The following is a 24,378-nucleotide window of genomic DNA, read 5'->3' as shown; positions in this document are numbered from 1 at the left end:
GAAGTTTCGGCATTCGTAGTTACGAGTCGCGTCACTAGCCATATCACGTATCGCAACAGGTACTAACCGCGAAATGTCGTACAGCGAATTTGCAAACCGCGAAATGTTACACCGCGAAGTGGATTACCGCAAAATGTTATACAATCGATGACATCTCTGGCGATATTGTTTGTTCAATCTTGGAAATCTCATCAGCGAGAAGCTGACAGAGCAATCTGAATTGTTTCATGGGTGTGTTTTGATAGAAAAACACTGTAGGGAGCCGGATCCTATTCTTGGCACTTTTGATTCACTTCGTCAGTGGGGTTTTTGGAGAACTACAGAGCTAATATTTGGCCACAATGTGCGTCGTACTGATGCGCTTCTTATTGTAAAGTTTAAGACCATTCGGCCGAGAAAACCCCCCATGCCAAAGTGAATCATGGAAGTGTCCAAGTGGTTCTGCACCCTATTTGGCATTTGAAATTGCCGATAACAGTCGAATGGTGCCGAAGCTGTAAATTACCCTGTTAGCTTTGGAATGTTCAAACATCAAGTTAGTGGAGCAACAAAAAAAAAAAAAAACAGATATGAGAAGCGTCTTCAATGTGCGTGGGTCACACAAAATGGAGCCGCGGCCCGTACATTGGATAGATCTTGTCTAGGCACACTGTTGCCTCTCAAGTTGATGCCGGTCTTCTCCTACCTTGGCAGGAACCTAAACCGGTTACAAATGGGTCCAAAACTCTCCTCTTCCCTTTCCACTTGGTGTTTGGCTTTATGGATAGTCTCTTACTGCATACATAAGGAACTTGTTCACTCTTTTTTCAGTATCAGTACGAAAATCAAAGTTTCACTTCAAGTAACATTTTTATGTGCTGCTGAATTCAAATGCTAAAAGAGTAGGGGAAATGCGCATCGCACTGTCAACTTATAGCAAAAGTTTTAAATAAAAAAAAAGTTCGTTCGCGTCGAAATCCTTTGCGTTTCACCTGCTAGTTTTAGAAGCCCACTACGGCCGAAACTCGGCCAATCAGCTTCGCAACGTTGGGATTAATATCCTTGGCAAGCGCCTTCTGCACCTGCTTGATCGCACTGGTAGCCGCAATGTCGCACAGAGAGACATCACTTCCGCCGAAGCTGGGCGTCTTTCCCAGTTTGGAACTGAGAGTTTTAAGCACCTGTTTCTTGTCCTTGACGTTCTGCTTGTTGATCAGCTGATAGCACGTGTCCAAGATTGAATCCACCTCGGCAACGTCGTCGTTTCTTTCGTAATTGAACTCGCTTGGTCCGCAACGGGATAGGAAGCGCAGGATATTGACCTCTCCGCAGATCGGAACGTACGCCGTCGGGGAAGTGATCATTTCGGTGTAGGTACCGACTGAAATTCAAACTTTAGTTTTCGCCGTATTTCAACAGACAAAAGTCTTACCGTTTTTCCAAATAAGGGTCACCAGAATGCGTGGCAGATTCTCCAGTTTTGGCTCGAAACTGGTGATCTGGTTTTGAAAGTGGACTGCCTCTTCGTTGAGTTTAGGGATAGTGGAGTGGGTGAAACACTCCACCTGCAGATTCAAACGATCGATCCATAGCTTCTTCAGGGCTAGCAATCCGTAGGGAATATTTTCAGGGCTAGCATTGACCACGAAGTCTTGCAGATAGGATGCCTGAGAACAAAGACTTTCGATATTTTTAAAATAACACAGAATATAGCACCACTTACATTGATAGGTTCGACCTTTGTCGTTTGCGGTTTGCTTTTAGCGCCGGTTTTGGCGGGTGCTGTCTGGGCGCTTGGTTGGGCTGGCTTGTTGCAAACTTTCAAATCCGTTCGCATCGAAACTAACTGCTCCCGCAGTTCAGCCAATTGTTTCAGGATCTTCTCTTGCTTGACTGCCAGTGCTTGGATTTCGGGAAGATCTTCCTGTAGATAGAAATAGTTTTGAATATGCAGAATTCATCACTGGAACAACATTTAGAAGCAACAGAATTTACTACCGATTATACCTAGATGTGTTGCCAAAGGAAAATGAGTTAATAGCATAGGAAATTTCATCAGTTCGTTAGTCGTATCGACAGAATAGAAACAATATACGATAGAAAGCGGTATGATAAGAGTATTCTACAAAACCTTGAGTAGTAAGATCTTAATTTTTTCGGACAAAAGATCCATAAATACCGTGCTGCTTTGGTCCGCCATCGCGACACCGTGTTGGATGACCGGTTTCATCGGATACATGCACGTCGGAAGTTCGACGTGGACCGGTTTCAAGATTGGTTTCAGATCGTACATTTTTTTTTGTCGAAGTTGATGAAACAGCTCACTTTACTTTCAAAGTTTCGTATATATCGTTCGTCGAATTAATTAGAAGTCGGGGTGTTTTGTTAAATGGGGTTGAACACTGAAACAGATTTGCGTTAATGTAACAAAGTTCATACGATCGATTTTACCATTTTTACTTGAAATAAAACTGATTTTTGCACGACAGCGGCTTGCGAGTACGGAAAATCTTTCACGTTTTTGCACTAGTTTGACAGATGTTTGCTTTTTGATCCTTTTGCATGTTTGTCGTCATCGAGGGATCATCCCGTTCCGTCGAATAGAACTTGTACCGACAATGCACTACGCGGTGGTTTGCGAATACCCTTTAATGGGTAAAAAATACCTTATTCCAGCTTTTTACGAGCGCTAATGGCTGCCGCAAATAGGCTCGATTTCTGGTAGGGATTTGTCAATATGACGTTTGACTTGGGTCCGTTCAATAGGCCTATTCAAATGACGTCTCAAATCAGCTGATCGGGAAGCACTTTGACATTTCTTCTATGAAAATGACAGGCCCGTGTTAGCACCGGTCCTCCACCGATGTATTAGGGTTTATTCACAAATTTCATAACGCCAAAAATGGTCATTTTTGACACCCACCCACCCCCTCGTAACGCATTTTGTATGAGTATGTTTTAAATTTTGTATGAGGTGTAACATCTTAAGGCCACCCACCCACCCCCTTCAGCGTTATGAAATTTGTGAATGGACCCTTATGTATCCGGTAGAAATCAAGACCAACTTTTTTTATTATTATTGTTTTCTCGGGCCCCGTGCGTCGCAGCTAATATGTGTATAGAGCGCTGTGTTCATAAAAATCGTAAGAATGCAGCGCCACACTAAAAAACTGATTTCAAAATGCGGCGAGTTGAGGCGCGTCGCGAGTCTCACTGGCGCGATCCGGTTTGGTGGCGGTGCGACAATAAACAAATGCATAGACGGATCTGTCACATAAAAAGGCCTATATAAAACGACCCAAGCCAAACGTCAAATCGTTTTATCCCTACCAGAAAGCGAGGCCGTTTGCGGCAGCCATTAGCGCTTTTAAAAACCTGGATTATCGAATAACATTAATATCTGTCATAAAATGGGGGAATTTCACGATCATGAAAAGGGAAAAAAATACTCTTTCTTTTAACGCGCATACAGTGTAAAAACTGGTAAAATTTTATTCATTATGGCCGGTACGCTGATCATAAGTACTGTGCAAAAGGATAGGACGAGAAACGGTCAAGGAATGATTCCGCTACCGAAATTACTTGAGCTGTACGCTGCTAAAGCCTGATTTGCTGCTGAACAGGAATCGCTAAAGAAATTTCTCACCGATTCCTTGCAGAAATTTTCTACAGCGACTCCCGTTTGAACTGACATCTCTTTTCAACTGCGTACTGCCCAACTAACAATTTTAGCGCTATAAGCCAAGATTATTTGCTTCGTGCTGTATAACAGTTGAATTGAAGCAGCGAACGCAGCAAAAAGTGAAAGCTGTCAAAAATAGAACGATTAGCGTTAATACAGCTGTAACGCAAACGTTTTGCAGCTACAAATCTTAGCTGAATAAATTTCGTCAGTTATCGCGTTTGCTGCTTTCACTAAGCTGTAACTCAACACCGTAATAGATAGCAACCTACTGATGTGGAATAAAACTCGCCATCATTAATTCGGCTGCTTCTATACAATATGATTTGTTATGCTGCTCAATATATAATTAAGAAGCGCTTTGTCGTCAGTTATACAGCGAGCATACAGCAGTAAGCTGTAAAACAACAATTTGTGGCGCATCTACTCAGCTTGTTGGATGTAAACATTGCGTTTGACGTTTCGCACCCTTTAACAGCCTGATGAAGTGGTGTAAGCGTGGCTATGGCATCTTTTACGATCATTATAAAATATTGTGTGAACCGTTTTCGATGTAGAACAAAACGGTGTGTTTTCTTTGTCTTTCGATATAGGGCCGGTACGCTGATCATAAGTACTGTGCAAAAGGATAGGACAAGAAACGGTCAAGGAATGATTCCGCTACCAAAATTACTTGAGCTGTACGCTGCTGAGAAGTAGAGCTGTACAAATCAAATTGAGCTGTCACTTTACCGTATACGGAAAAATGTGCTGCTCAATTATTCCGCAAGTAAAAGTGACATTTCGCTCATATTGGATCAGCTGTCAGAATTACTTTGGTAAAAAGGAGAAATTTTACTTGAGCGCTTTACGTTTCAGGTGCATACTACGCATAACAAAGTAATTTTGACAGCTGATTCAGTGTGAGCGAAATGTCACTTTTACTTGCGGAATAATTGAGCGTCACATTTTTCCGTACGAAAAAGTGACAGCTCCATTTGATTTGCACAGCAGACGTTACCGACGTTATGAAATCAGATCTACTTCTCAGCAGCGTACAGCTCAAGTAATTTCGGTAGCGGAATCATTCCTTGACCGTTTCTTGTCCTATCCTTTTGCCAGTACTAATGATCAGCGTACCGGCCATAATCCACCCCATGAGCCTCTGTATACGTGCCATAATTTTTTTTTGTTCTTTTGACTTTTACTGTGCGCCGTGTGTTGGTGCTGTCTCGCTCTCTCTCACGGGCATCTTGAAAACAGGGCGCACAGTAAAAGTCAAACGTTTTATAGCATGCATAGGCTCATTGTCATTTTGTCGCGCAGAAAAATGGTCCGCTCGACAAAATATTTTTGTAGAACCACGGTTCCGTGTAAATTGTTCGACTGTTCTGACAAACCCCTGCTACAGGAGAAAAGTCGGTACACACGGAGTAACTCCCCGTCACGGTGATATCATATTACAACGTAACGTAAACAAAATTCATAAATTTCAAACATGACAGTTTGATGTTCGAGGGAAAGTGCATTCCGTAGCATAAAAAATGTAAATAAGCTGTGTATAGTTTTACGACACAGCTGATAGGGAGTTTTTCGCCTTTATGGCTTAGAAGCTTTGCATTTTGTAATAAGTTTTGAATATATTCGTCAAAAATACCTCACCCAAATTGAATCTACCTCAAAATCGTGCATACTCCCCTAGTATAATGTGGCGCAATGCAGGACTGTTGACGGTTTGGCAGTGGGGCCGCCAAAGAGTTAGCAGGTTTGCCAGCTCATCGAGTGGAGGATCCATCCCCAAACGGATATGCATTGTCGGTGCCGGACCAGCCGGGTTCTATGCGGCTCAATATATTCTGAAACATTTGGACAACTCCCGGATCGACATTGTAGAGCGACTGCCCGTCCCTTTCGGACTTGTTAGGTAAGCGGCATACCTAGTATTGTAATGATAAGATATACCTAATGCTAATTTATCCTCTTTGTAGATTCGGAGTAGCACCAGATCATCCTGAGGTGAAGAATGTAATCAACACTTTTACGAAAACAGCAGAAAATCCTCGGGTGCGATTTTTGGGCAATCTTAGCCTGGGGACAGATTTCACACTAGACGACCTCAGGGATAGATATCATGCTGTTCTATTGGTAAGGACAATTATTGTTAAGAATTTTCATACCAAGGGAATAACAACTTTATTCTAATTTATAGACATATGGAGCAGACAAAGATAGAAAGCTAAACATTCCAAACGAGACTTTGACAAACGTGCTATCGGCTCGGGAGTTTGTGGCCTGGTACAATGGACTACCCGGATTTGAGCATTTGAATCCGGATCTCAGCGGCAGTACCCTGACATTATTAGGGCAAGGTAACGTTGCGGTTGACGTAGCTCGAATAGTGCTCTCTGGGGCGGATTTACTAAAGGTAAAGTTGTCCAGACACATATCGATTAATTCTAGATCAGATTCTGAGAGTTCGCTTAGAATTTGTGCTCACTTGGATAAAAACTGAGACCTCACAAGCCCTTCAAAATTTGTCAGCAGTCTCTGCATTAATGCACTGCCGTTATACGCATAATTGTCCCATGTTACTTTTTGTGCATTTTGACTTTTTGTCATCTAACAGTTTATTTTTACGTACAGTTTTAGAAAACACTTACTAAAAATTAACTTTGTTCGGAAACTCAATGAATAGCAAGCCAAGTCAATTTGTCTCATTGTTGAATTTCCACGCATAACTGTCCCACTACTGTAGGTATTTCTACGCATAACTGTCACACTATACAATTCGCTGCGCTGATCTCTAACAAAATATTCAGTTGTCAATTTTGATTTAGCTGGTGTTAAGGAAAATCGTTTTGACATCTTCTTACGTTGGCTTTACATCCCATGTGGAACACAACCTGTTTTATGTATATTATCGGGATGCATTCATCATTCATGCGAGCCTGACGTCAAATTTGATTGAAATTTTCAGTATCAAAATATTGTTTACCATCCGTTTTTCAATGAATTTCAGTTGAATTTTCAGGGTCAATCACAAAATGGTTCTAGTTTTTAAAACCGCGGTCAACGATTAGAAATTCACTTTAATTTTGGATTCATCACGGGGAGTACTGCAATAATTCCACTTGACCATGACAATTAAAATTAAAAAAAAAACAATCACGGTCGATACCTTCTCCTATGTATGACTATGTACCTTCTCCTATGTGCAACGCTGGTATCAATATTCGAAAGAAAAAGCGAAAATGTATTTCTTTTATCAAACGAAACGTTATTTATGTCCGTGGATGAGTATGATATAGCTGAAGAAGCATCAATCCTAGTACCGCGGTTGAGTTCTGATATCGGAGAAGAATGTTGCGTTGGATGAACCGTGGGACGTTGAATCGAGCCGAAGGTTTCTTCTCGAGGTTCTTGCGAGACGTCAGTAACATGATTAGAAGTCAACGTAGCTAGAACTTCCATAATACTAGTAAGCTTTTCCTTAATAGCGTGTATTTCCGTTTCAATACTTGTTGGAGCGTTTTATTGCAGTTGACGAAAGACTTGATCATTGAAAACTTCCCAAGTAACAATTTCAATGTTCTTTGATCTTAGATGTTATTTATTGAGGTTTTATTAGTGATGCATTAAATCCCAACAGATTTAATAATGGATGTGAAAGTGCTAAACGATCTTTACAGTAAAAACCACTTTAAATTGCTTTGTAGATACCTTTAAGTGCTTCTGTTAAAACTTTTTTGCTAGCTAAATTTGATGATAATAAATTGTATGTTGAAGGAGCTGTATAGTGTCCTTTGAAACCTATACTTAAAACCTCAGCTTGTTTGTCTTAGAAAGACATCGATAAAACTCCTAAGACTGCACTAAAAAACTAAAATGTCTGATGCATGTTATGGTCTGCGTGTGGTCATCATTATCATTATTTCGATAATAATAATCATATAAAGAATTGTAAAACACAAATGTAAAGAATCATAAAACACGAAAATAAAACGGCATAATAATAAACATTCTACTCGTAGAATTATCTGACTACCGTGTGTAGTATATTTTTCTCATGCTTGCCTGAACTTCCCGTTCTCGTGGGAAATTTATGCTGCATACAACAGCTGAGCTACTCGAAAAAAGCTTTCATTTTCAGCCACTTATCACTTACCGTTTTCTGCGTCAGAAAAGATCAACCACGGGCTTTATCGCAACAATTACAACAATGCCAGTAAAAACGTAATTACATACACAACGGAACGAATGAACTAAATTAAACTACATCACAAAATCAAATCTTCCGCAATGTTTACCTCTTTGACAGCACTAGCTTTCCTGAGTGCATTAAGTTTAAGCCAAGGCTCCCAAAAAACCTATTTGTCCTACTGCAGGAAAATAATTTGATTTAAGAATATAATAGCTAGAGGAGGATTTTGTGCAAGGATTCTTAAGATCAAAACCTCTCATGAATGATTATATTGTACGGAATAATCACCAATTGATCTTAAACCATCTCAGACAAGACCAGCAAGATTTAACTGGATGGAATCTATTTTTATTGACGCCGTTTCGGATTCATAATTACAATATGCGTGGGAAATTTCAATTCAAGATTGAGAAGAGCATGAAATGATTCTAAAAATGTAATGGAATATAATATTAGACAGGCAATTATGATGTTGTAATTATGGCGCGTTGCCGTAAATCTTTTTTTTTTTTGTCATTCCACCAGTAAATTTTCTTTGGCATGAGTTTCACGCGATTGCAAGAAAATTTACTGCCACGCAAAAATAATTATTTTAATTTGATATTATGAGTCGGCAGACATCATGATGGTTTCAATATTATATAAAAAAGTTTTGATTGATAAACAACTAGTTGGCCGATGTTTGTTCGATCGTCAGCTCTTAACATTGGTTTTATTCCGTGTTTTAGGATAGCGCAAAAGATTTAATACCGCTAGTTGAGCTCAACAAGACTATACAATAGCTCTTATGTATGTTTTAACGTACACTACAAGGGAAGATGTATTCATACTATACAAAACTAAGAAGTTTAGAAACGGTTTTAAGGTATAGTTTTAACAACCTCCTGTAGTGTGGGCCTCTTGGGGTTTAACGGAGTTTTATTAAAGTTTTATTAAGGTTGTTAAAACTAATAAGTTCTAAAATGAGTTTTAACGATATGGTGGTAACAACAGCTTGAAGTATGTGAAAAAAATAAAAATGTTACTTGGGTTCTAAACAGTCATCACACAACCATATGACGTTTTTCAATACGCAACGTGCAATAGTTTCGCAAACTCCAACACAAGCAGCATGAAAAGATTTTAGGCAGCTTCCACCGCAGACAACAAACCCTTCTGTTTTGCAGTTGAACGGCAGGGAGCACTTTGGGCATTCTATTGTTTGTTCGATGAAACACAGCAGCGGTAAACAATGGTGGTGATATGCTTATCAAACGTTGTAAGATGAGGCAGTTAAAAACGATGGATTTTCGTGTTTGCGCGATGATATCAGATGCAGTGCTTTACTAACATACAATTCAACCACTCTTGAAGGTGAAGATGAATCGAAGCCAAACTTCAAATTTTCAAGAGCACGGATCTGAAGAACCAAACATCCTTCTTCTTCTTTCTGGCGTTACGTCCCAACTGGGACAAAGCCTGCTTCTCAGATTAGTGTTCTTATGAGCACTTCCACAGTTATTAACTGAGAGCTTTCTTTGCCGATTGACCATTGTTGCATGTGTATATCGTGTGGCAGGTACGAAGATACTTTATGCCCTGGGAATCGAGAAAATTTCCTTTACGAAAAGATCCTCGACCAGCGGGATTCGGACCCACGACCCTCAGCATGGTCATGCTGAATAGCTGCGCGTTTACCGCTACGGCTATCTGGGCCCCCACCAGCTAGTGATCAATCGATAAGCTTTTCAGCTTAAACGGATGTTTGGTTCTCCAGATCCGTGCTCTTGAAAATTTTAAGCTTGGCTTCGATTCATCTTCACCTGAAAGCGTACAACTAAATTTATGATATTAATACAATCCTAATCACGACAATATTCCGAATTTAAAACGTCCGAACAACAACGATGCGTACACTAACGATGACAACAACAACTCTTTAGCAAACCAAGTCTAAATAAAAATAGTTCGACCGTTTTTGGATAGCTTGGCCACATGCTGGGTTGTTCCGAATACCGGTTCAATGGTGGAAGTGGCCATTATACATCGATATATCAATTTTCATGAATTCGCAAATCAAGTCTAAAGGTGGTTCAATTGTATTTGAATGACTTGACCACATATCGGATTGTTCCGAATTCCTGGTTCCCTGGGGAAAATGGCCTCTAAACTGTCGGATCTGAAACCTAGCTGGCAACATCAAACTTCATAAATTCCCAAATCAAGGCTAAAGAAGAGTAATTCAAAGGTTCTTGGATGACTTGATAACATGCCAGGTTGTTTTCGATACACTGTTCCCCAGAGGAAGTGGACATTATATTGGCGATCCTGAGACCTATCTTGCAACATATCAAACTTGATGAAGTCAAGAAGAAGTCAAAGTCAAGTAAAAAGAAGAATAGTCCAAAAGGTTTTGGATGACCTGGCCGCATACTGGGTTATTCCGTATAATTGGCTCTTCGGTGCTAGTGGCAAATATGTTAGTGGTTCTAAAACTTAATTTGCGATGTATCAAATATCATGATTTTGCAAACAAGGTCCAAAGAAATGTCAAATCGTCTGAAAATTTGTGTCGTGAATTTTGAGTTAAATATTTACTCCGCATAATAACCTTGAATTCGTAGACGAGTTTCTGTCAAGCATGCAGCTGGAAGAGTCGATATAGGAATTTATTGCATATTATGAACTCTCTAACTTACTCATCCATTCTTTCTTTCACAAACTCATACATTTTCTCATTATCACACATACATAAAACTTTGCTTTCCATCCCAAACTATTAAATCTTTCTTCACTTCCCCACACGTGGCTCCGTTTGGCACATGTCTCTTGAGCCTTCTTTAGGTGCCTTAACATAGTCTTGAGGATATACGTCCTCTACATTCGGTACAATCTATACGTAACCATGGTCATCTGTATCATAAGGCGAAGTAGGCCGTCATTGAAATTTGTACGCAATCATCAACGATTGTTGCTAACTCTAAAGCCACTATTTTAATCAGAATAATATCTAAAGTCACCTTTTTCCTTATTCTGCTAGTAGTGAATTTTTATGAAAAACTAGTATGTTTATAGACTCCTTCAGAGACTATTAAGTGAATTTGGGGATTTTTCCAAGAAACTCTACAACAACTCCTGTGCCAAATTATTCTTACAGCCATTTTCATGTGGATTCCTTCAAGCATTCATCCACGGTTACCGTGAACGTACCATATTTGATACGGGTCCAAATTTGACACATTTTCTAAATAATTATATCATAAATTAATTATATTTCAGACTAGCATTCGAAAATTTAGGGGTCTATTTTATAAGCCGAGTCGATCAAATTGACTCGACTGGAGTCACTGTCGACCGAAAAATTCGCTCGACTCAGCTCTGTCACTCGAGTTTTTCGACAGTTGTCACTCTGTGTGACTGGATTAATATGGGAGTCGACGGGTGACATCTGAAATATGCATGTTTGCTTTGATCGACAATGATTACAGACGAGTCACATGAATCTGCTCGATTTACAAAATAGGCCCTTTATTTCTTAATCTTCATTTACAGGTTATTGAAGGATTTCAATCAAAAAGAGTTTATTTTTGATTAATAATAGGCAACAAATAAAAATTATTTGAAAATGCATCCGACAAGTGCGTCAATTTTTTCATTCCTTAGTGAATGTGCTAAATATTTTTAATCAATTTTCGTGAAAATATTATGCTGCTTTACAGCAATATCATCAACAACAGTCAGTAATATTCTTTTATTCATGAATTGACGTCGATTTTTTTCTATTTTTAGGTTTACGACATATGTGACAATATATGAAAATCTTGTGCGTCAAGTTAGGCACACAATGTTCCTTATTATTTGCTATTTTGTTCAGCATGTTTTGTTGAATCGAAAATATGAAAAGAAATATTTATGGTGTTTGCATTCAAAAAATCCGTCCGCAGAACAATCAAATGCTTTATGTAATCACATGTAAAAGGTCATCCATTGATTACGTCACGTTCTTAGGAAGAGGAGGAGGTTCAGGGGAACGCAACGATTCATACAAAATATTCGCACTTTTCATAAAATGAAAGTGGCCAAAGTGGAGAGGGGTTAAAAATGATACAATTTATCGCGGTTTATGGACGTCCCCTGAGGTTTCAAGGAAGTTTCAAAAAATGCGTCAGGAGGTGAGATGTAGGTTCAATTGTTGGTTTAGTAAAATTTATACAAAAGGGGGTGTCCATTAGATACGTGTCACAAAAACATACCATTTTCTACAATAACCTCGCCCATCCGCCCTACGTTACACTTTTTATTTAACACAAGGTGATACTATAGCAATCATACAAACCTTTCCATTGATGCTGTCCGATGTTTTGTAAGAAATACTTAGGGGTCTATTTTGTAAATCGAGCGGTTTCATGTGACTCATCTGTAGTCATTGTCGATCAAAGCAAGCATGCATATTTCAGATGTCATCCGTCGACTCCCATAGTAATCTAGTCACACAAAGTGACAACTGTCGATAAACTCGAGTGACAGAGCCGAGTCGAGCGAAATTTTTGGTCGACAGTGACTCCAGTTGAGTCGTTTTTGATCGACTCGACTTATAAAATAGGGCCCTTATATTATACAGAGACTCGATTGATTATTTTTTCAATTCTCTTTGCAGTTTGTCTAAGAAACTCCTATGACTTCTTCAAGGGTTCAGTAAATCTTTCAGAAGTCCTTGTAGGAGTTCATAGAAGTACTTACCCAAGATTAATCAGAGGAGTAATTGCTGAACAGTGGCCCGCGAAATGGGTAGGACAGTTAGGATATGTCCCACGCACAAAAATGTCTGGGTAGGACAGTCAAAGAACTATCCATGATTCAATACGAAGTGATATCGTGAACGTGAATGGTACACCTTCCCAATAGCTCGTTTTAGTAAGAAAAAATCAGGTAAAAATTTAAAGTCCGTACGTGGACGCTAAGTGGTCCCCCAACGGCCCTGAAGGTATCGGCTGTAAATGACCCCGTGCGCAAAATCGAGCTCGCTGCTCTAGTGGACGCAACATAAGTACATACATGGGTATGAACTTCTGAATATGATATGGACTAGTTCTTTCTAAAACAGGTTCCAGGTGTCCTTGTGCCCAGAATGGTCATACTGACAAATCAATTCCAGTTCCATTCTAGGATTCCATATATTTTATATAAAGCTAAAATAATTTAAAAACGAACACCTTGAGTTATTCCATGGATCTTAGTATGGACGATTATTAGGGTTACTGAAATATCTCCTTTGAATAACCTCGATGAGAACTACATCATGAGATGCAGAAGAGGAATTCCAGAAGGAAATACTGGTGGAAAGTCATAAAATACCTGACGGGTTCGGGTTTAAAAATTTAAAATTTTTCGTTTCGGATACGGGTCGGGTTTGAAGGCTACAAAATTGTCAAGTGGAAAAAGTCGGGTTTGGTAAGAATCATGAATTAGAGTAACAACCAGAAAGCTTCTTTATGTAAGGTACCGCGGGGCAAGTGGGTAAATGGGGTAAGTGAAAACAATTGATATATTTCACTGAATATGTGAAATAACGTTTTGAACTCATGCGTAAACCTTTGAGGGCATTGAGAACATTTGGTGGCTGCTTGGGCCCGTCAGAAGTTAATCATCAATATTAACCTCCTTTTCCCGAGCAGCCTAGATAGCCGCGTAGTGTCGGTAGCGGTTGTTTCAACTGGCTAAGAATCAACACTACGGACTGCCTGTTCCGGTGGTAAAAGTCCACCTCACAGGTGACCCCTAATTTATGGAGTGATGCGTACCGTGCCTAAGAATGAATGGTTAGGGGGGTCTAAATAAAACCTAACCGCAAACGGAGCCTGTGGGGTACCAGGGCGCCCTCCACAGTATTGAGTCCTTCCTGTGCTACCCGGAGCAATGGTGCAGGTGACCTTGTGTTTCTCCGAGATAATCGGCTGCCCTTCTTCAGTCTCTATCCTGAGGCTTAATAAGGGTGGGATTATGAATATGTTGACATTTAATTTAAATTATCACCTATATGGATTCGCATTATGCGTTTTACACAGTGTATTCTGTGCTCATTCGCCTTTGGCGACTTTAAATAGATACCGATCTGGTTTTTTCGTTGCTGGTCTTTTTCGTGCTGAGATTGCAAAAAGCTTAATCCTGCCTAGTTTGGGTAGTGGCTACGGTTAGGTTAGCTCAGATCAATCTTCAGCATAAAAGAACAGCAACGATCAATCTTTGCAGACTCATGCAAAATGGTGCAGCCCAAGTGGCGCTAGTTCAAGAACCCTACTTTCGTAGAGGGAACTTCTATCTAGGTAACCTTGTGGACCCAGTTTTTGCTACTTTTAGCAAGCCTGAAATGGCAAACTCGCGCTCCATGCCTCGCGCATGCGTGCTCGTTAATAAAGCAATCGTTGCTACACTCATTTCTGAGTTAACTACCAGAGATGTATGTGCTGTCACAATCGATGTTTCTGTTGGTGAACTCAACAGGAAATACGTCTATTGTTCGGTATATTTACCACACGATGAACCATCCCCAACGGATGACTTCAAACGAGTTGTCGTACACTGCGTAACAAAAGGCCTTCCGCTGATTGTGGGCAGTGATGCCAATGCTCATCACATCATCTGGGGCAGCTCAGATATCAATTTGAGAGGCTCCAGTCTGATGGAATACTTAAGTAGTACAGACCTTGGATTACTTAACATAGGCAATCGCCCAACCTTCATGGTTTCTAATAGAGAAGAAGTGTTAGACATAACGCTCTGCTCGAATAGAATCAGTCACGAGTTGACGAACTGGCATGTATCAGATGAGGAATCATTATCTGATCATCGCTACATCTTCTTTGAACATTCAAATGTAACTGCGCAGACTTTGCGTTTTAGGAATCCCCGGTCAACAAACTGGGAACTCTACATTGAATTGGTTGCGACCAAATTTCATGGATATTCTCCGTCCATTGAAAATCCAAGTGATCTGGATGATGCCGTTGATACTACAACATCCTACATTATGGAAGCTTTTGAAGAAGCATGTCCTCTGCGGTCTGTAAAGACTACAAGAGGGACCCCATGGTGGAATTCTGATCTGACTAGACTCAGGAAACAATGTAGAAGGAGTTGGAACAGACGCCGTTCAGCTGGATCAGAGTCGTTCAAGTCAGCTCGCAAGGCTTACAAGAAGGCTCTTCGTTCTGCTGAACGATCCGGCTGGAAAAACCTTTGTACAAATGTTTCCAGTTTGAGTGAAGTCAGTCGGTTGAACAAAATTCTTGCAAAATCTAAGGATTTCCAAGTGAACGAAATTCGCTTACCTAATGGTGACTTTACTTCTTCCGATGGAGAAGTTTTAGAATGTTTATTCAATACACACTTCCCCGGATGTGTGGACATAGCATCTACGGATGAACCAAATGTCTTTTCATGTAGTTACGAGTCTCTGGCCTCGGCTCGCAGTATCGTAACTACTGAATCGATTCAGTGGGCACTTAATAGTTTTGCTCCTTTCAAATCTCCAGGAGCGGATGGGATTTATCCTGTTCTGCTCCAAAAGGGATTTGAGTCTATCAAACATGTTTTGAAAAAGCTACTTGTAAGCAGTTTTGCTACCGGGTACATTCCCAAATCCTGGCGTGATATTACTGTAAAGTTTATCCCAAAAGGAGGACGTGCGTCGTATGAGGAAGCGAAGAGTTTTAGACCAATCAGTCTGACCTCTTTTCTTCTGAAATGTCTGGAACGCATTATCGATCATCACATCCGTGATGTCTATTTGGCAAACATGCCTCTTCATGTCAATCAACATGCTTACCAATCTGGAAAGTCCACTGTGACTCTTTTACACAAAGTTGTATACGATATCGAGAAAGCATTCGCTCAGAAGCAATCGTGCTTGGGTGTTTTCTTGGATATTGAGGGTGCCTTTGATAACGTGTCTTTCGATGCCATATTGGAAGCCGCACGAAACCATGGGCTACCTACAATGATTACCAATTGGATTCATCAAATGCTCAAAAACCGACATCTCTTCTCGACATTGCGTCAAGCAGCGATTCGAAAATTGAGTGTTTGCGGATGCCCCCAAGGGGGAGTCTTGTCACCACTTTTGTGGAATCTCGTAGCAGATACGCTATTGAGGCAACTCAATAATTGCGGTTTTCCAACATTTGGATTTGCCGACGACTATCTAGCTCTGATAGTTGGTATGTGCATAAGCACCCTATTCGACCTGATGCAAAGTGCTCTTCAGGTAGTCGAGAGTTGGTGTCGCCAATATGGCCTTTCGGTAAACCCGAATAAAACATCTATTGTTCTTTTTACGGAAAGACGAAACCGCGATGGAATTCGACCTTTACGTCTTTTTGGCACTGAGATTAATGTGACTGATCAAGTAAAGTATGTCGGAGTCATTCTAGATTCCAAACTTTTATGGACAGCTCACATTGATTTCAGAGTCAAAAAAGCTTGTATGGCCTTCGGTCAATGCCGGCGAACCTTTGGTAAAACTTGGGGCCTCAAACCCAAATATATCAAATGGATTTACACAACAGTTGTTCGACCAATATTAGCATATGGATGTCTTGTGTGGTGGCAAAAGGGCGAAGTGAGAACAATCCAATCAAAATTGGGCCATCTCCAAAGGATGTGCTTGATGGCGATGTCTGGTGCGTTCTCTACAACTCCCACAGCAGCGCTCGAGGCCCTTTTCGACGTTGCGCCACTACACATATATCTTAAACAAGAAGCACTTTCTTGCTCTTACCGTTTATGGGTACTGGATCTACTGGAGAAAAATCCAGTGAATCGTAGATCTACACACACTTCGTTGTTTCCACTTTTGGTGAATTGGGACAAAATTATCCTTGCTCCAAGTGATCTCACAATTGCTTGTAACTTTCCTTACAGGACATTTACCACACAATTCCCTTCACGGGAAGAGTGGACGTCTGGCTATTTGGAAAGAAGTATATCAAACAATATAATATGTTACACTGATGGCTCCCTTCTTGAAGGTAGAGCTGGTGCAGGAGTATATTCTCGTGAGCTAAGGCTGAATCAGTTTTACTCACTTGGTAGAAACTGCACCGTTTTTCAGGCGGAAATATTTGCTCTTATGTGTGGAGTGCAATCAGCACTTCAACAGCGCGTAATGGGTAAAGTCATATACTTCTGTTCAGATAGTCAGGCTGCTATAAAAGCTCTCGCTTCGGCCAACTCAAGGTCGAAGCTTGTTATCGCATGTCGAACTCAAATTGAGGAACTGAATTCAGTCAACTCTGTAAACCTTGTATGGGTACCTGGCCATTCTTCCATCGCTGGAAATGAATTGGCTGATGAGCTAGCTCGCGATGGAGCATCGCATGACTTCATTGGCCCTGAGCCGGCTATTCCAATTTCGAAGTGCTGGGTGAAGCTTCAGATAAACTCTTGGGCGGCAACTCAGCACAAGCAATATTGGAATAGTTTGGAGTCGTGTCGTCAAACAAAATTGTATATTACTGAGCCATCTCCAAAGGTGGCGAAGTATTTAACAAATCTGTCAAAGCAGAATTGCAGTCTCTTGGTCAGAGCGTTGACAGGCCACTGCCGACTCAACTATCACATGGCAAATATTCAGCGTGCTGACTCATTTGTGTGTGATAGTTGTGACTCCGATTATGGAACTTCGTATCACCTGATATGTAACTGTCCAGTTTTTGCGCAAATGCGATTCCAATTACTTGGTAAACACTTATTAAGTGAAACTGAATACAGAAGCCTGAATCTTCAGGACATTCTGTTATTCTTAACCCGCTGTGGTAATGAGCTATAGGCTCTCTTTACGCTCATGCGTTTTGCAGGGCCCTTTTTAGGGCGCTGTTCGAACCCATTGTGGTATGGAGCTACATGCTCTCATTTCGCTTGTGCGATCTTCCCTCTTCAAGGGACCCCACTCCTATTTCCTCCCATCTTTCCCTTCCCTTTCCTCTCCCATCGGGTAGATGATGAAATAGGCTCAAATATGGCGATGGCACAAATCTCCCAACTGGTGGGGAACGTGTCTTTGGAGCCGGCCTTCTGATACCACACAAAGTGACAACTGTCGATAAACTCGAGTGACAGAGCCGAGTCGAGCGAAATTTTTGGTCGACAGTGACTCCAGTTGAGTCGTTTTTGATCGACTCGACTTATAAAATAGGGCCCTTATATTATACAGAGACTCGATTGATTATTTTTTCAATTCTCTTTGCAGTTTGTCTAAGAAACTCCTATGACTTCTTCAAGGGTTCAGTAAATCTTTCAGAAGTCCTTGTAGGAGTTCATAGAAGTACTTACCCAAGATTAATCAGAGGAGTAATTGCTGAACAGTGGCCCGCGAAATGGGTAGGACAGTTAGGATATGTCCCACGCACAAAAATGTCTGGGTAGGACAGTCAAAGAACTATCCATGATTCAATACGAAGTGATATCGTGAACGTGAATGGTACACCTTCCCAATAGCTCGTTTTAGTAAGAAAAAATCAGGTAAAAATTTAAAGTCCGTACGTGGACGCTAAGTGGTCCCCCAACGGCCCTGAAGGTATCGGCTGTAAATGACCCCGTGCGCAAAATCGAGCTCGCTGCTCTAGTGGACGCAACATAAGTACATACATGGGTATGAACTTCTGAATATGATATGGACTAGTTCTTTCTAAAACAGGTTCCAGGTGTCCTTGTGCCCAGAATGGTCATACTGACAAATCAATTCCAGTTCCATTCTAGGATTCCATATATTTTATATAAAGCTAAAATAATTTAAAAACGAACACCTTGAGTTATTCCATGGATCTTAGTATGGACGATTATTAGGGTTACTGAAATATCTCCTTTGAATAACCTCGATGAGAACTACATCATGAGATGCAGAAGAGGAATTCCAGAAGGAAATACTGGTGGAAAGTCATAAAATACCTGACGGGTTCGGGTTTAAAAATTTAAAATTTTTCGTTTCGGATACGGGTCGGGTTTGAAGGCTACAAAATTGTCAAGTGGAAAAAGTCGGGTTTGGTAAGAATCATGAATTAGAGTAACAACCAGAAAGCTTCTTTATGTAAGGTACCGCGGGGCAAGTGGGTAAATGGGGTAAGTGAAAACAATTGATATATTTCACTGAATATGTGAAATAACGTTTTGAACTCATGCGTAAACCTTTGAGGCCATTGAGAACATTACGATAGGTAAGATATTTCTGAGATTTTTCAGCCATTATTGCATAATAGAGCGAACAATTGTTAACCTGTCAACTGTTACTCCGTAACAAGTTGGCGGCGTACAATCTTATTTTAATATTTTCAGTGGAAAAAAGTTGCGGAAAATAATTTCCTGTACCACTTCTTAGTTGTCCCCTGTGACAGTTTCAAACTGCAATAAAAAAGTTTTAGAATTAATTCGACGTAGACCTAAAAATAACTAAATTTAAACACCGTCAATTTTCTTATCAGGTGGGGCAAGTGAAAAGTTTATCATTAGAGATTGAATTTGTGTTTTCTCTTTAAGTAGCCATAAGTAAACATGGTTCGCAATTATCATAGAAAAACATAACGTGCTGATAATTCAAGAAACACTATACTCAAGCGTTAAAAGCTATTAGAAATCGTGGAACTTCTCTAAACGATGTTGTTAAACATTACAATATTAATATGTCTACTTCGGGCAGCCAATTAAAAGGAAGACGTTGACTGAAAAGTTGCAATATTAGAGAACACACGGAAATCTCGTGGAATGTCTATGTAAAGCTAGTTCAAAACATAAAAATGGGATATAGGTCTATCCACATAAAAAAGATTCTAAATACGTTATTGAAGGATTCCGTTTGATTTCTCCCGAAGAGTTAACTGACGTCATATCCGACTTTCTCAAAAATAAATAACGAGCGGTGGGAATTATACAGAGCAGAAATGCAATTGCTGTCCTATAATGTGAGAACTAACATTGGAAATGTTGCAGTTATAATGTTGTCGAATCATTTCAACTAACATAACTGAACAGAAGAAAATTCAAATGAAAAGAATAACATTTTTTTGTTTACATGTTACTTATGTTATTGTTCATTGGGAAGCCTTAACAAATGTTAAAGCTAATAGAAATCGTGAATATAACTAACAACTACCGAAAAGCTAAACATTACATATAATTTGCAATTGGATTAGATGGACAAATTGATGTGAAGATTTGCGAAAAAGTTACACGTCTTCTCAGTGAGAATCGAACTCACGACTCCCCGATCTCTAGTTGGGGCGCGTTAACCACTACGCCATGAGAGGACTCATGAACGCAGAAGTTAACCTGAATTCGATTTCAGCTCAATAATCACGTGGTCCTCTTTCGCAAAGTGCACCTCTTTCGGAAGAATTAGATGCCCATCCAAACACAACGCTTTCTATATATATCCAATGCCTAGCCCGAGAGCGCATTGTTTTTTTTTTTTTAGATATAGGAATAGCACACTACACTAGCCAGCAACTGCGCTGGCTGAGGTTTCTATTGTGTGGGCTTCCAATGGGTCGCGACGTTCTCAAACGACCGGTTACGGAACATGAGTCCGTTGCTCGATAAATACTTGTTTTAATTATGAATCGTGGTTTACGGCCAACCAGCCGAGTGGAAGTTTAACAACTACCGAAAAGCTAAACATTACATATAATTTGCAATTGGATTAGATGGACAAATTGATGTGAAGATTTGCGAAAAAGTTACACGTCTTCTCAGTGAGAATCGAACTCACGACTCCCCGATCTCTAGTTGGGGCGCGTTAACCACTACGCCATGAGAGGACTCATGAACGCAGAAGTTAACCTGAATTCGATTTCAGCTCAATAATCACGTGGTCCTCTTTCGCAAAGTGCACCTCTTTCGGAAGAATTAGACGTTTGAGAACGTCGCGACCCATTGGAAGCCCACACAATAGAAACCTCAGCCAGCGCAGTTGCTGGCTAGTGTAGTGTGCTATTCCTATATCTAAAAAAAAAACAATGCGCTCTCGGGCTAGGCATTGGATATATATAGAAAGCGTTGTGTTTGGATGGGCATCTAATTCTTCCGAAAGAGGTGCACTTTGCGAAAGAGGACCACGTGATTATTGAGCTGAAATCGAATTCAGGTTAACTTCTGCGTTCATGAGTCCTCTCATGGCGTAGTGGTTAACGCGCCCCAACTAGAGATCGGGGAGTCGTGAGTTCGATTCTCACTGAGAAGACGTGTAACTTTTTCGCAAATCTTCACATCAATTTGTCCATCTAATCCAATTGCAAATTATATGTAATGTTTAGCTTTTCGGTAGTTGTTAAACTTCCACTCGGCTGGTTGGCCGTAAACCACGATTCATAATTAAAACAAGTATTTATCGAGCAACGGACTCATGTTCCGTAACCGGTCGTTTGAGAACGTCGCGACCCATTGGAAGCCCACACAATAGAAACCTCAGCCAGCGCAGTTGCTGGCTAGTGTAGTGTGCTATTCCTATATCTAAAAAAAAACAATGCGCTCTCGGGCTAGGCATTGCCCATTGCACGGTGACGTCATCAGAAAGTCGTTCTCTTTCCCTCCTTCGGGAAATCTGAAAACAACGGTGCCAGTACCTGTCAAAGTTGACAGGTACTGGCACCATTGTTTTCAAGTTTCGCTGAAGAGCGAAAGAGAAAGAATTTCGCCGTGAAATGCCTAATTGGATATATATAGAAAGCGTTGTGTTTGGATGGGCATCTAATTCTTCCGAAAGAGGTGCACTTTGCGAAAGAGGACCACGTGATTATTGAGCTGAAATCGAATTCAGGTTAACTTCTGCGTTCATGAGTCCTCTCATGGCGTAGTGGTTAACGCGCCCCAACTAGAGATCGGGGAGTCGTGAGTTCGATTCTCACTGAGAAGACGTGTAACTTTTTCGCAAATCTTCACATCAATTTGTCCATCTAATCCAATTGCAAATTATATGTAATGTTTAGCTTTTCGGTAGTTGTTAAACTTCCACTCGGCTGGTTGGCCGTAAACCACGATTCATAATTAAAACAAGTGTGAATATAACTGTTTGTTTTTGAATTTATTGTTCAAAACGGTAAACTTTTCACTTGCCCCACTTTTGGGGCAAGTGAAAAGTAAGGAGACATTTTTCAAAAACTTTTTCTGTATTTTTTTCTTTAATTTTTCATGAAAATCAATTGCAGCATGCTGCTTATATTTAGTGGGAGTCAAGCTAAGAAATATACACGACCTCATTTGTTTCAATTTAAAGTCTCTAGAATTTGAAGAATCTCAACTATGCGAATTCCATTACCCACTTGCCCCACGGTACCTTATCAGAAACAACGAATTTATCTCATTTATCTATTTTCAAAACTCAGGTTCCGGAGCATATACATATGCCTCCGTAACAGGTAATTACCATACGATATTTAAACTGCCGTGAATCGCAAGTCAGTCCCATCTGCATTTTTGTCAAAATTGAGTTGAGCTCAGTTTTCAACATATCTTCCAATGCTCTTTCAGCTGCACTAATGAGATTATATTATTTGTTCGGAAAAATTAGGAAAAAAAAACAGCTAGTCAAATTGTCCCATAATGAAAAGTAACCGCATATCAGTCCCACTACAGATTTCCGCACCGTGTAACACAAAAATGAACCGTGTTTCGATCATCTTTATATTTTTCTAGGAAAGATATCATAGTAAAAAGCAAGTTGTGAAAGTTTCATTAAGATTGGAACATGTTCCAATCCTCTGGAATTTTTTGAATATTCGTATGGAAAACGAGTTTGGAAACTTCTCAGCCCATTTTCTCAATGCTTACTTTTTACAGATGGGACTGACTTGCGATTCACGGCAGTAAAGGGTTTGTGTAGTCTCAATGTTTACCCAAACGATCTCAAATTTTGTGAGGACACTCAGAATCTGAACTATAATCGAATAAGCGTGTGAAGAAATAAACTATATTTTGAATCCCTCTAATATCCAGTTAAATAAATTGTTTAGAAACTGCATTTTTTTTACAGAACACAGACATTACTGATTATGCACTAGAGGCTCTTTCGCGGAGCAACATAAAGAAGGTACTCCTTGTAGGTCGTCGTGGCCCACTGCAAGCAGCTTTCACTATTAAGGAACTACGAGAAATGCTCAAACTGCCAAACTGTGTTACAACTTGGAGACCGGATGATTTACAAGGTTTGTCAAATGAAACAATTCTTTGAATTGATATTCTAGTAATTAAATTGTTTGATTGTAGATTTGGAAGAGGCTCTTCCCAGTTTGCCCCGTCCTCGCAAGCGAATTACAGAACTGATGATGAAAAGCCTGTCGGAACAAACTGCCCAACAATCGACCGCCAGTAGCAATAGTTTTCAACCGATATTTTTCCGTTCTCCGGTGAACTTCATCGGAAGGAATCGGGTTGAGGCCATCGAATACGCCGTTAACAAACTAGTCGATAATCGGGCCATCCCCACAGATGAGCGAGAAACAATTCCAACCGATCTGGTGTGTCGCAGTATCGGTTACAAGTCGGTCAACGCGGACTCCAGTTTGAACTTTGACGATAGCAAAGGATGCGTCTCGAATGTCGCTGGGAGGGTACTGAAGCGGACGCTAACTGGAAGCGACCAAACGATCGACGACATTGAGGATAAGTATGAAACAGGATTGTATTCCTCTGGGTGGCTTGCGACAGGCCCCACTGGAGTTATCCTTACAACGATGAATAACTCGTTTGGCGTGGCAGATACGATTTGTAAGGATTTCAACAACAACGTTATTCGGGTGAAGGAAGATAAACCTGGCCTGGATACGAATGGTAAAAGGGTGGTCAGCTGGGAAGGGTGGAAACTGATCGATGCCGAGGAGTGCCGGCGAGGAGAAACGAAAGGGAAACCGCGGGAGAAAATAGTCAAGATTGATGAGATGCTGAGCATAGCTGATGGCAAATGAGACGCATAAATGACGAAGCTATAAAACGGTACTTGGTTGCGTATGACGTATTGTGGTAAGTAATGAAAGTTTTTGAATAATTCTAAACTAAATTTTCAACACGCTGGCGTATGGGATTCTATCAACGTATTTTAGATTTACGGATTAAAATTATATTCATATCAATTTATTTGCGAAATAATGCTTTCAACGAGAAGAAATTTATTTCATCCGAACACGCCGTATAGTGTTTAGATTCAAAACCGTATAGTGTTTAGATCAGTGGCGTCTCGTCCTAAGGTGCACTTGGTGCACTGCACAGTCAAAGATTTTAAACTAACAAATATATATATTTATATTATAATTCGCAATACTTCCAACATTCATAATGTGTAGTTGCTTGAAAATGTTGTTTGATTTCTTCACCTTCAACTGGTCCATCGCCCTCAGTGAACAAACCGTTTGATTCTTCCCCCCATGGTCTTGCTCATCCAGCAAGCGAAAACAGCGAAGCAAACAAGACAAACTGCCATGCGTCTCCATCGTATTGCAGAGAATGTTCATTTCAGCAGTGCACTCTTTCTTGTGCACGAAAATAGCGTGTATGGACACAGCAGGAATGTGCATTTGTA

General features: G+C 40.4%; 2 protein-coding genes and 1 long non-coding RNA gene across 5 annotated transcripts; 1 reads left to right on the top strand and 2 right to left on the bottom strand.

Moving 5' to 3' along the window:
• Window positions 1-830: 830 nt before the first annotated feature.
• Window positions 831-2,589, bottom strand: LOC5568319 (probable aminoacyl tRNA synthase complex-interacting multifunctional protein 2). Of its 3 annotated transcripts, none has more exons than XM_021841377.1 (5): window positions 2,440-2,589; window positions 2,111-2,381; window positions 1,703-1,903; window positions 1,412-1,646; window positions 831-1,360 (listed from the first exon to the last, which is right to left on the bottom strand). In XM_021841377.1, exons 2-5 carry the CDS (start codon window positions 2,270-2,272, stop codon window positions 981-983), a joined length of 978 nt encoding a protein of 325 aa, XP_021697069.1. In that variant the 5' UTR covers window positions 2,273-2,381; window positions 2,440-2,589; the 3' UTR covers window positions 831-980. The 3 variants fall into 3 exon arrangements, with proteins under 3 accessions (XP_021697069.1, XP_001652196.1, XP_021697070.1); XM_001652146.2 differs by having other exon boundaries at window positions 2,159-2,381; window positions 2,440-2,588; XM_021841378.1 differs by lacking the exon at window positions 2,111-2,381 and having other exon boundaries at window positions 2,431-2,526.
• A 2,548-nt stretch (window positions 2,590-5,137) lies between these two features.
• On the top strand, window positions 5,138-23,948 carry LOC5568320 (NADPH:adrenodoxin oxidoreductase, mitochondrial). The gene is made up of 5 exons (XM_001652148.2): window positions 5,138-5,564; window positions 5,629-5,785; window positions 5,850-6,065; window positions 22,837-23,008; window positions 23,070-23,948. Exons 1-5 carry the CDS (start codon window positions 5,347-5,349, stop codon window positions 23,765-23,767), a joined length of 1,461 nt encoding a protein of 486 aa, XP_001652198.1. The 5' UTR covers window positions 5,138-5,346; the 3' UTR covers window positions 23,768-23,948.
• Window positions 13,316-19,076, bottom strand: LOC110675704. The gene is made up of 2 exons (XR_002499728.1): window positions 19,002-19,076; window positions 13,316-13,412 (listed from the first exon to the last, which is right to left on the bottom strand). It is a non-coding gene; the product is annotated as an uncharacterized LOC110675704 (long non-coding RNA).
• Window positions 23,949-24,378: the final 430 nt, after the last annotated feature.

Source organism: Aedes aegypti, chromosome 2, assembly GCF_002204515.2.
Source record: "Aedes aegypti strain LVP_AGWG chromosome 2, AaegL5.0 Primary Assembly, whole genome shotgun sequence".
NCBI lineage: Eukaryota > Metazoa > Arthropoda > Insecta > Diptera > Culicidae > Aedes > Aedes aegypti.
The sequence above is the reverse complement of the archived record's forward strand: the minus strand, read 5'-3'. Positions and strand labels throughout refer to the sequence as shown.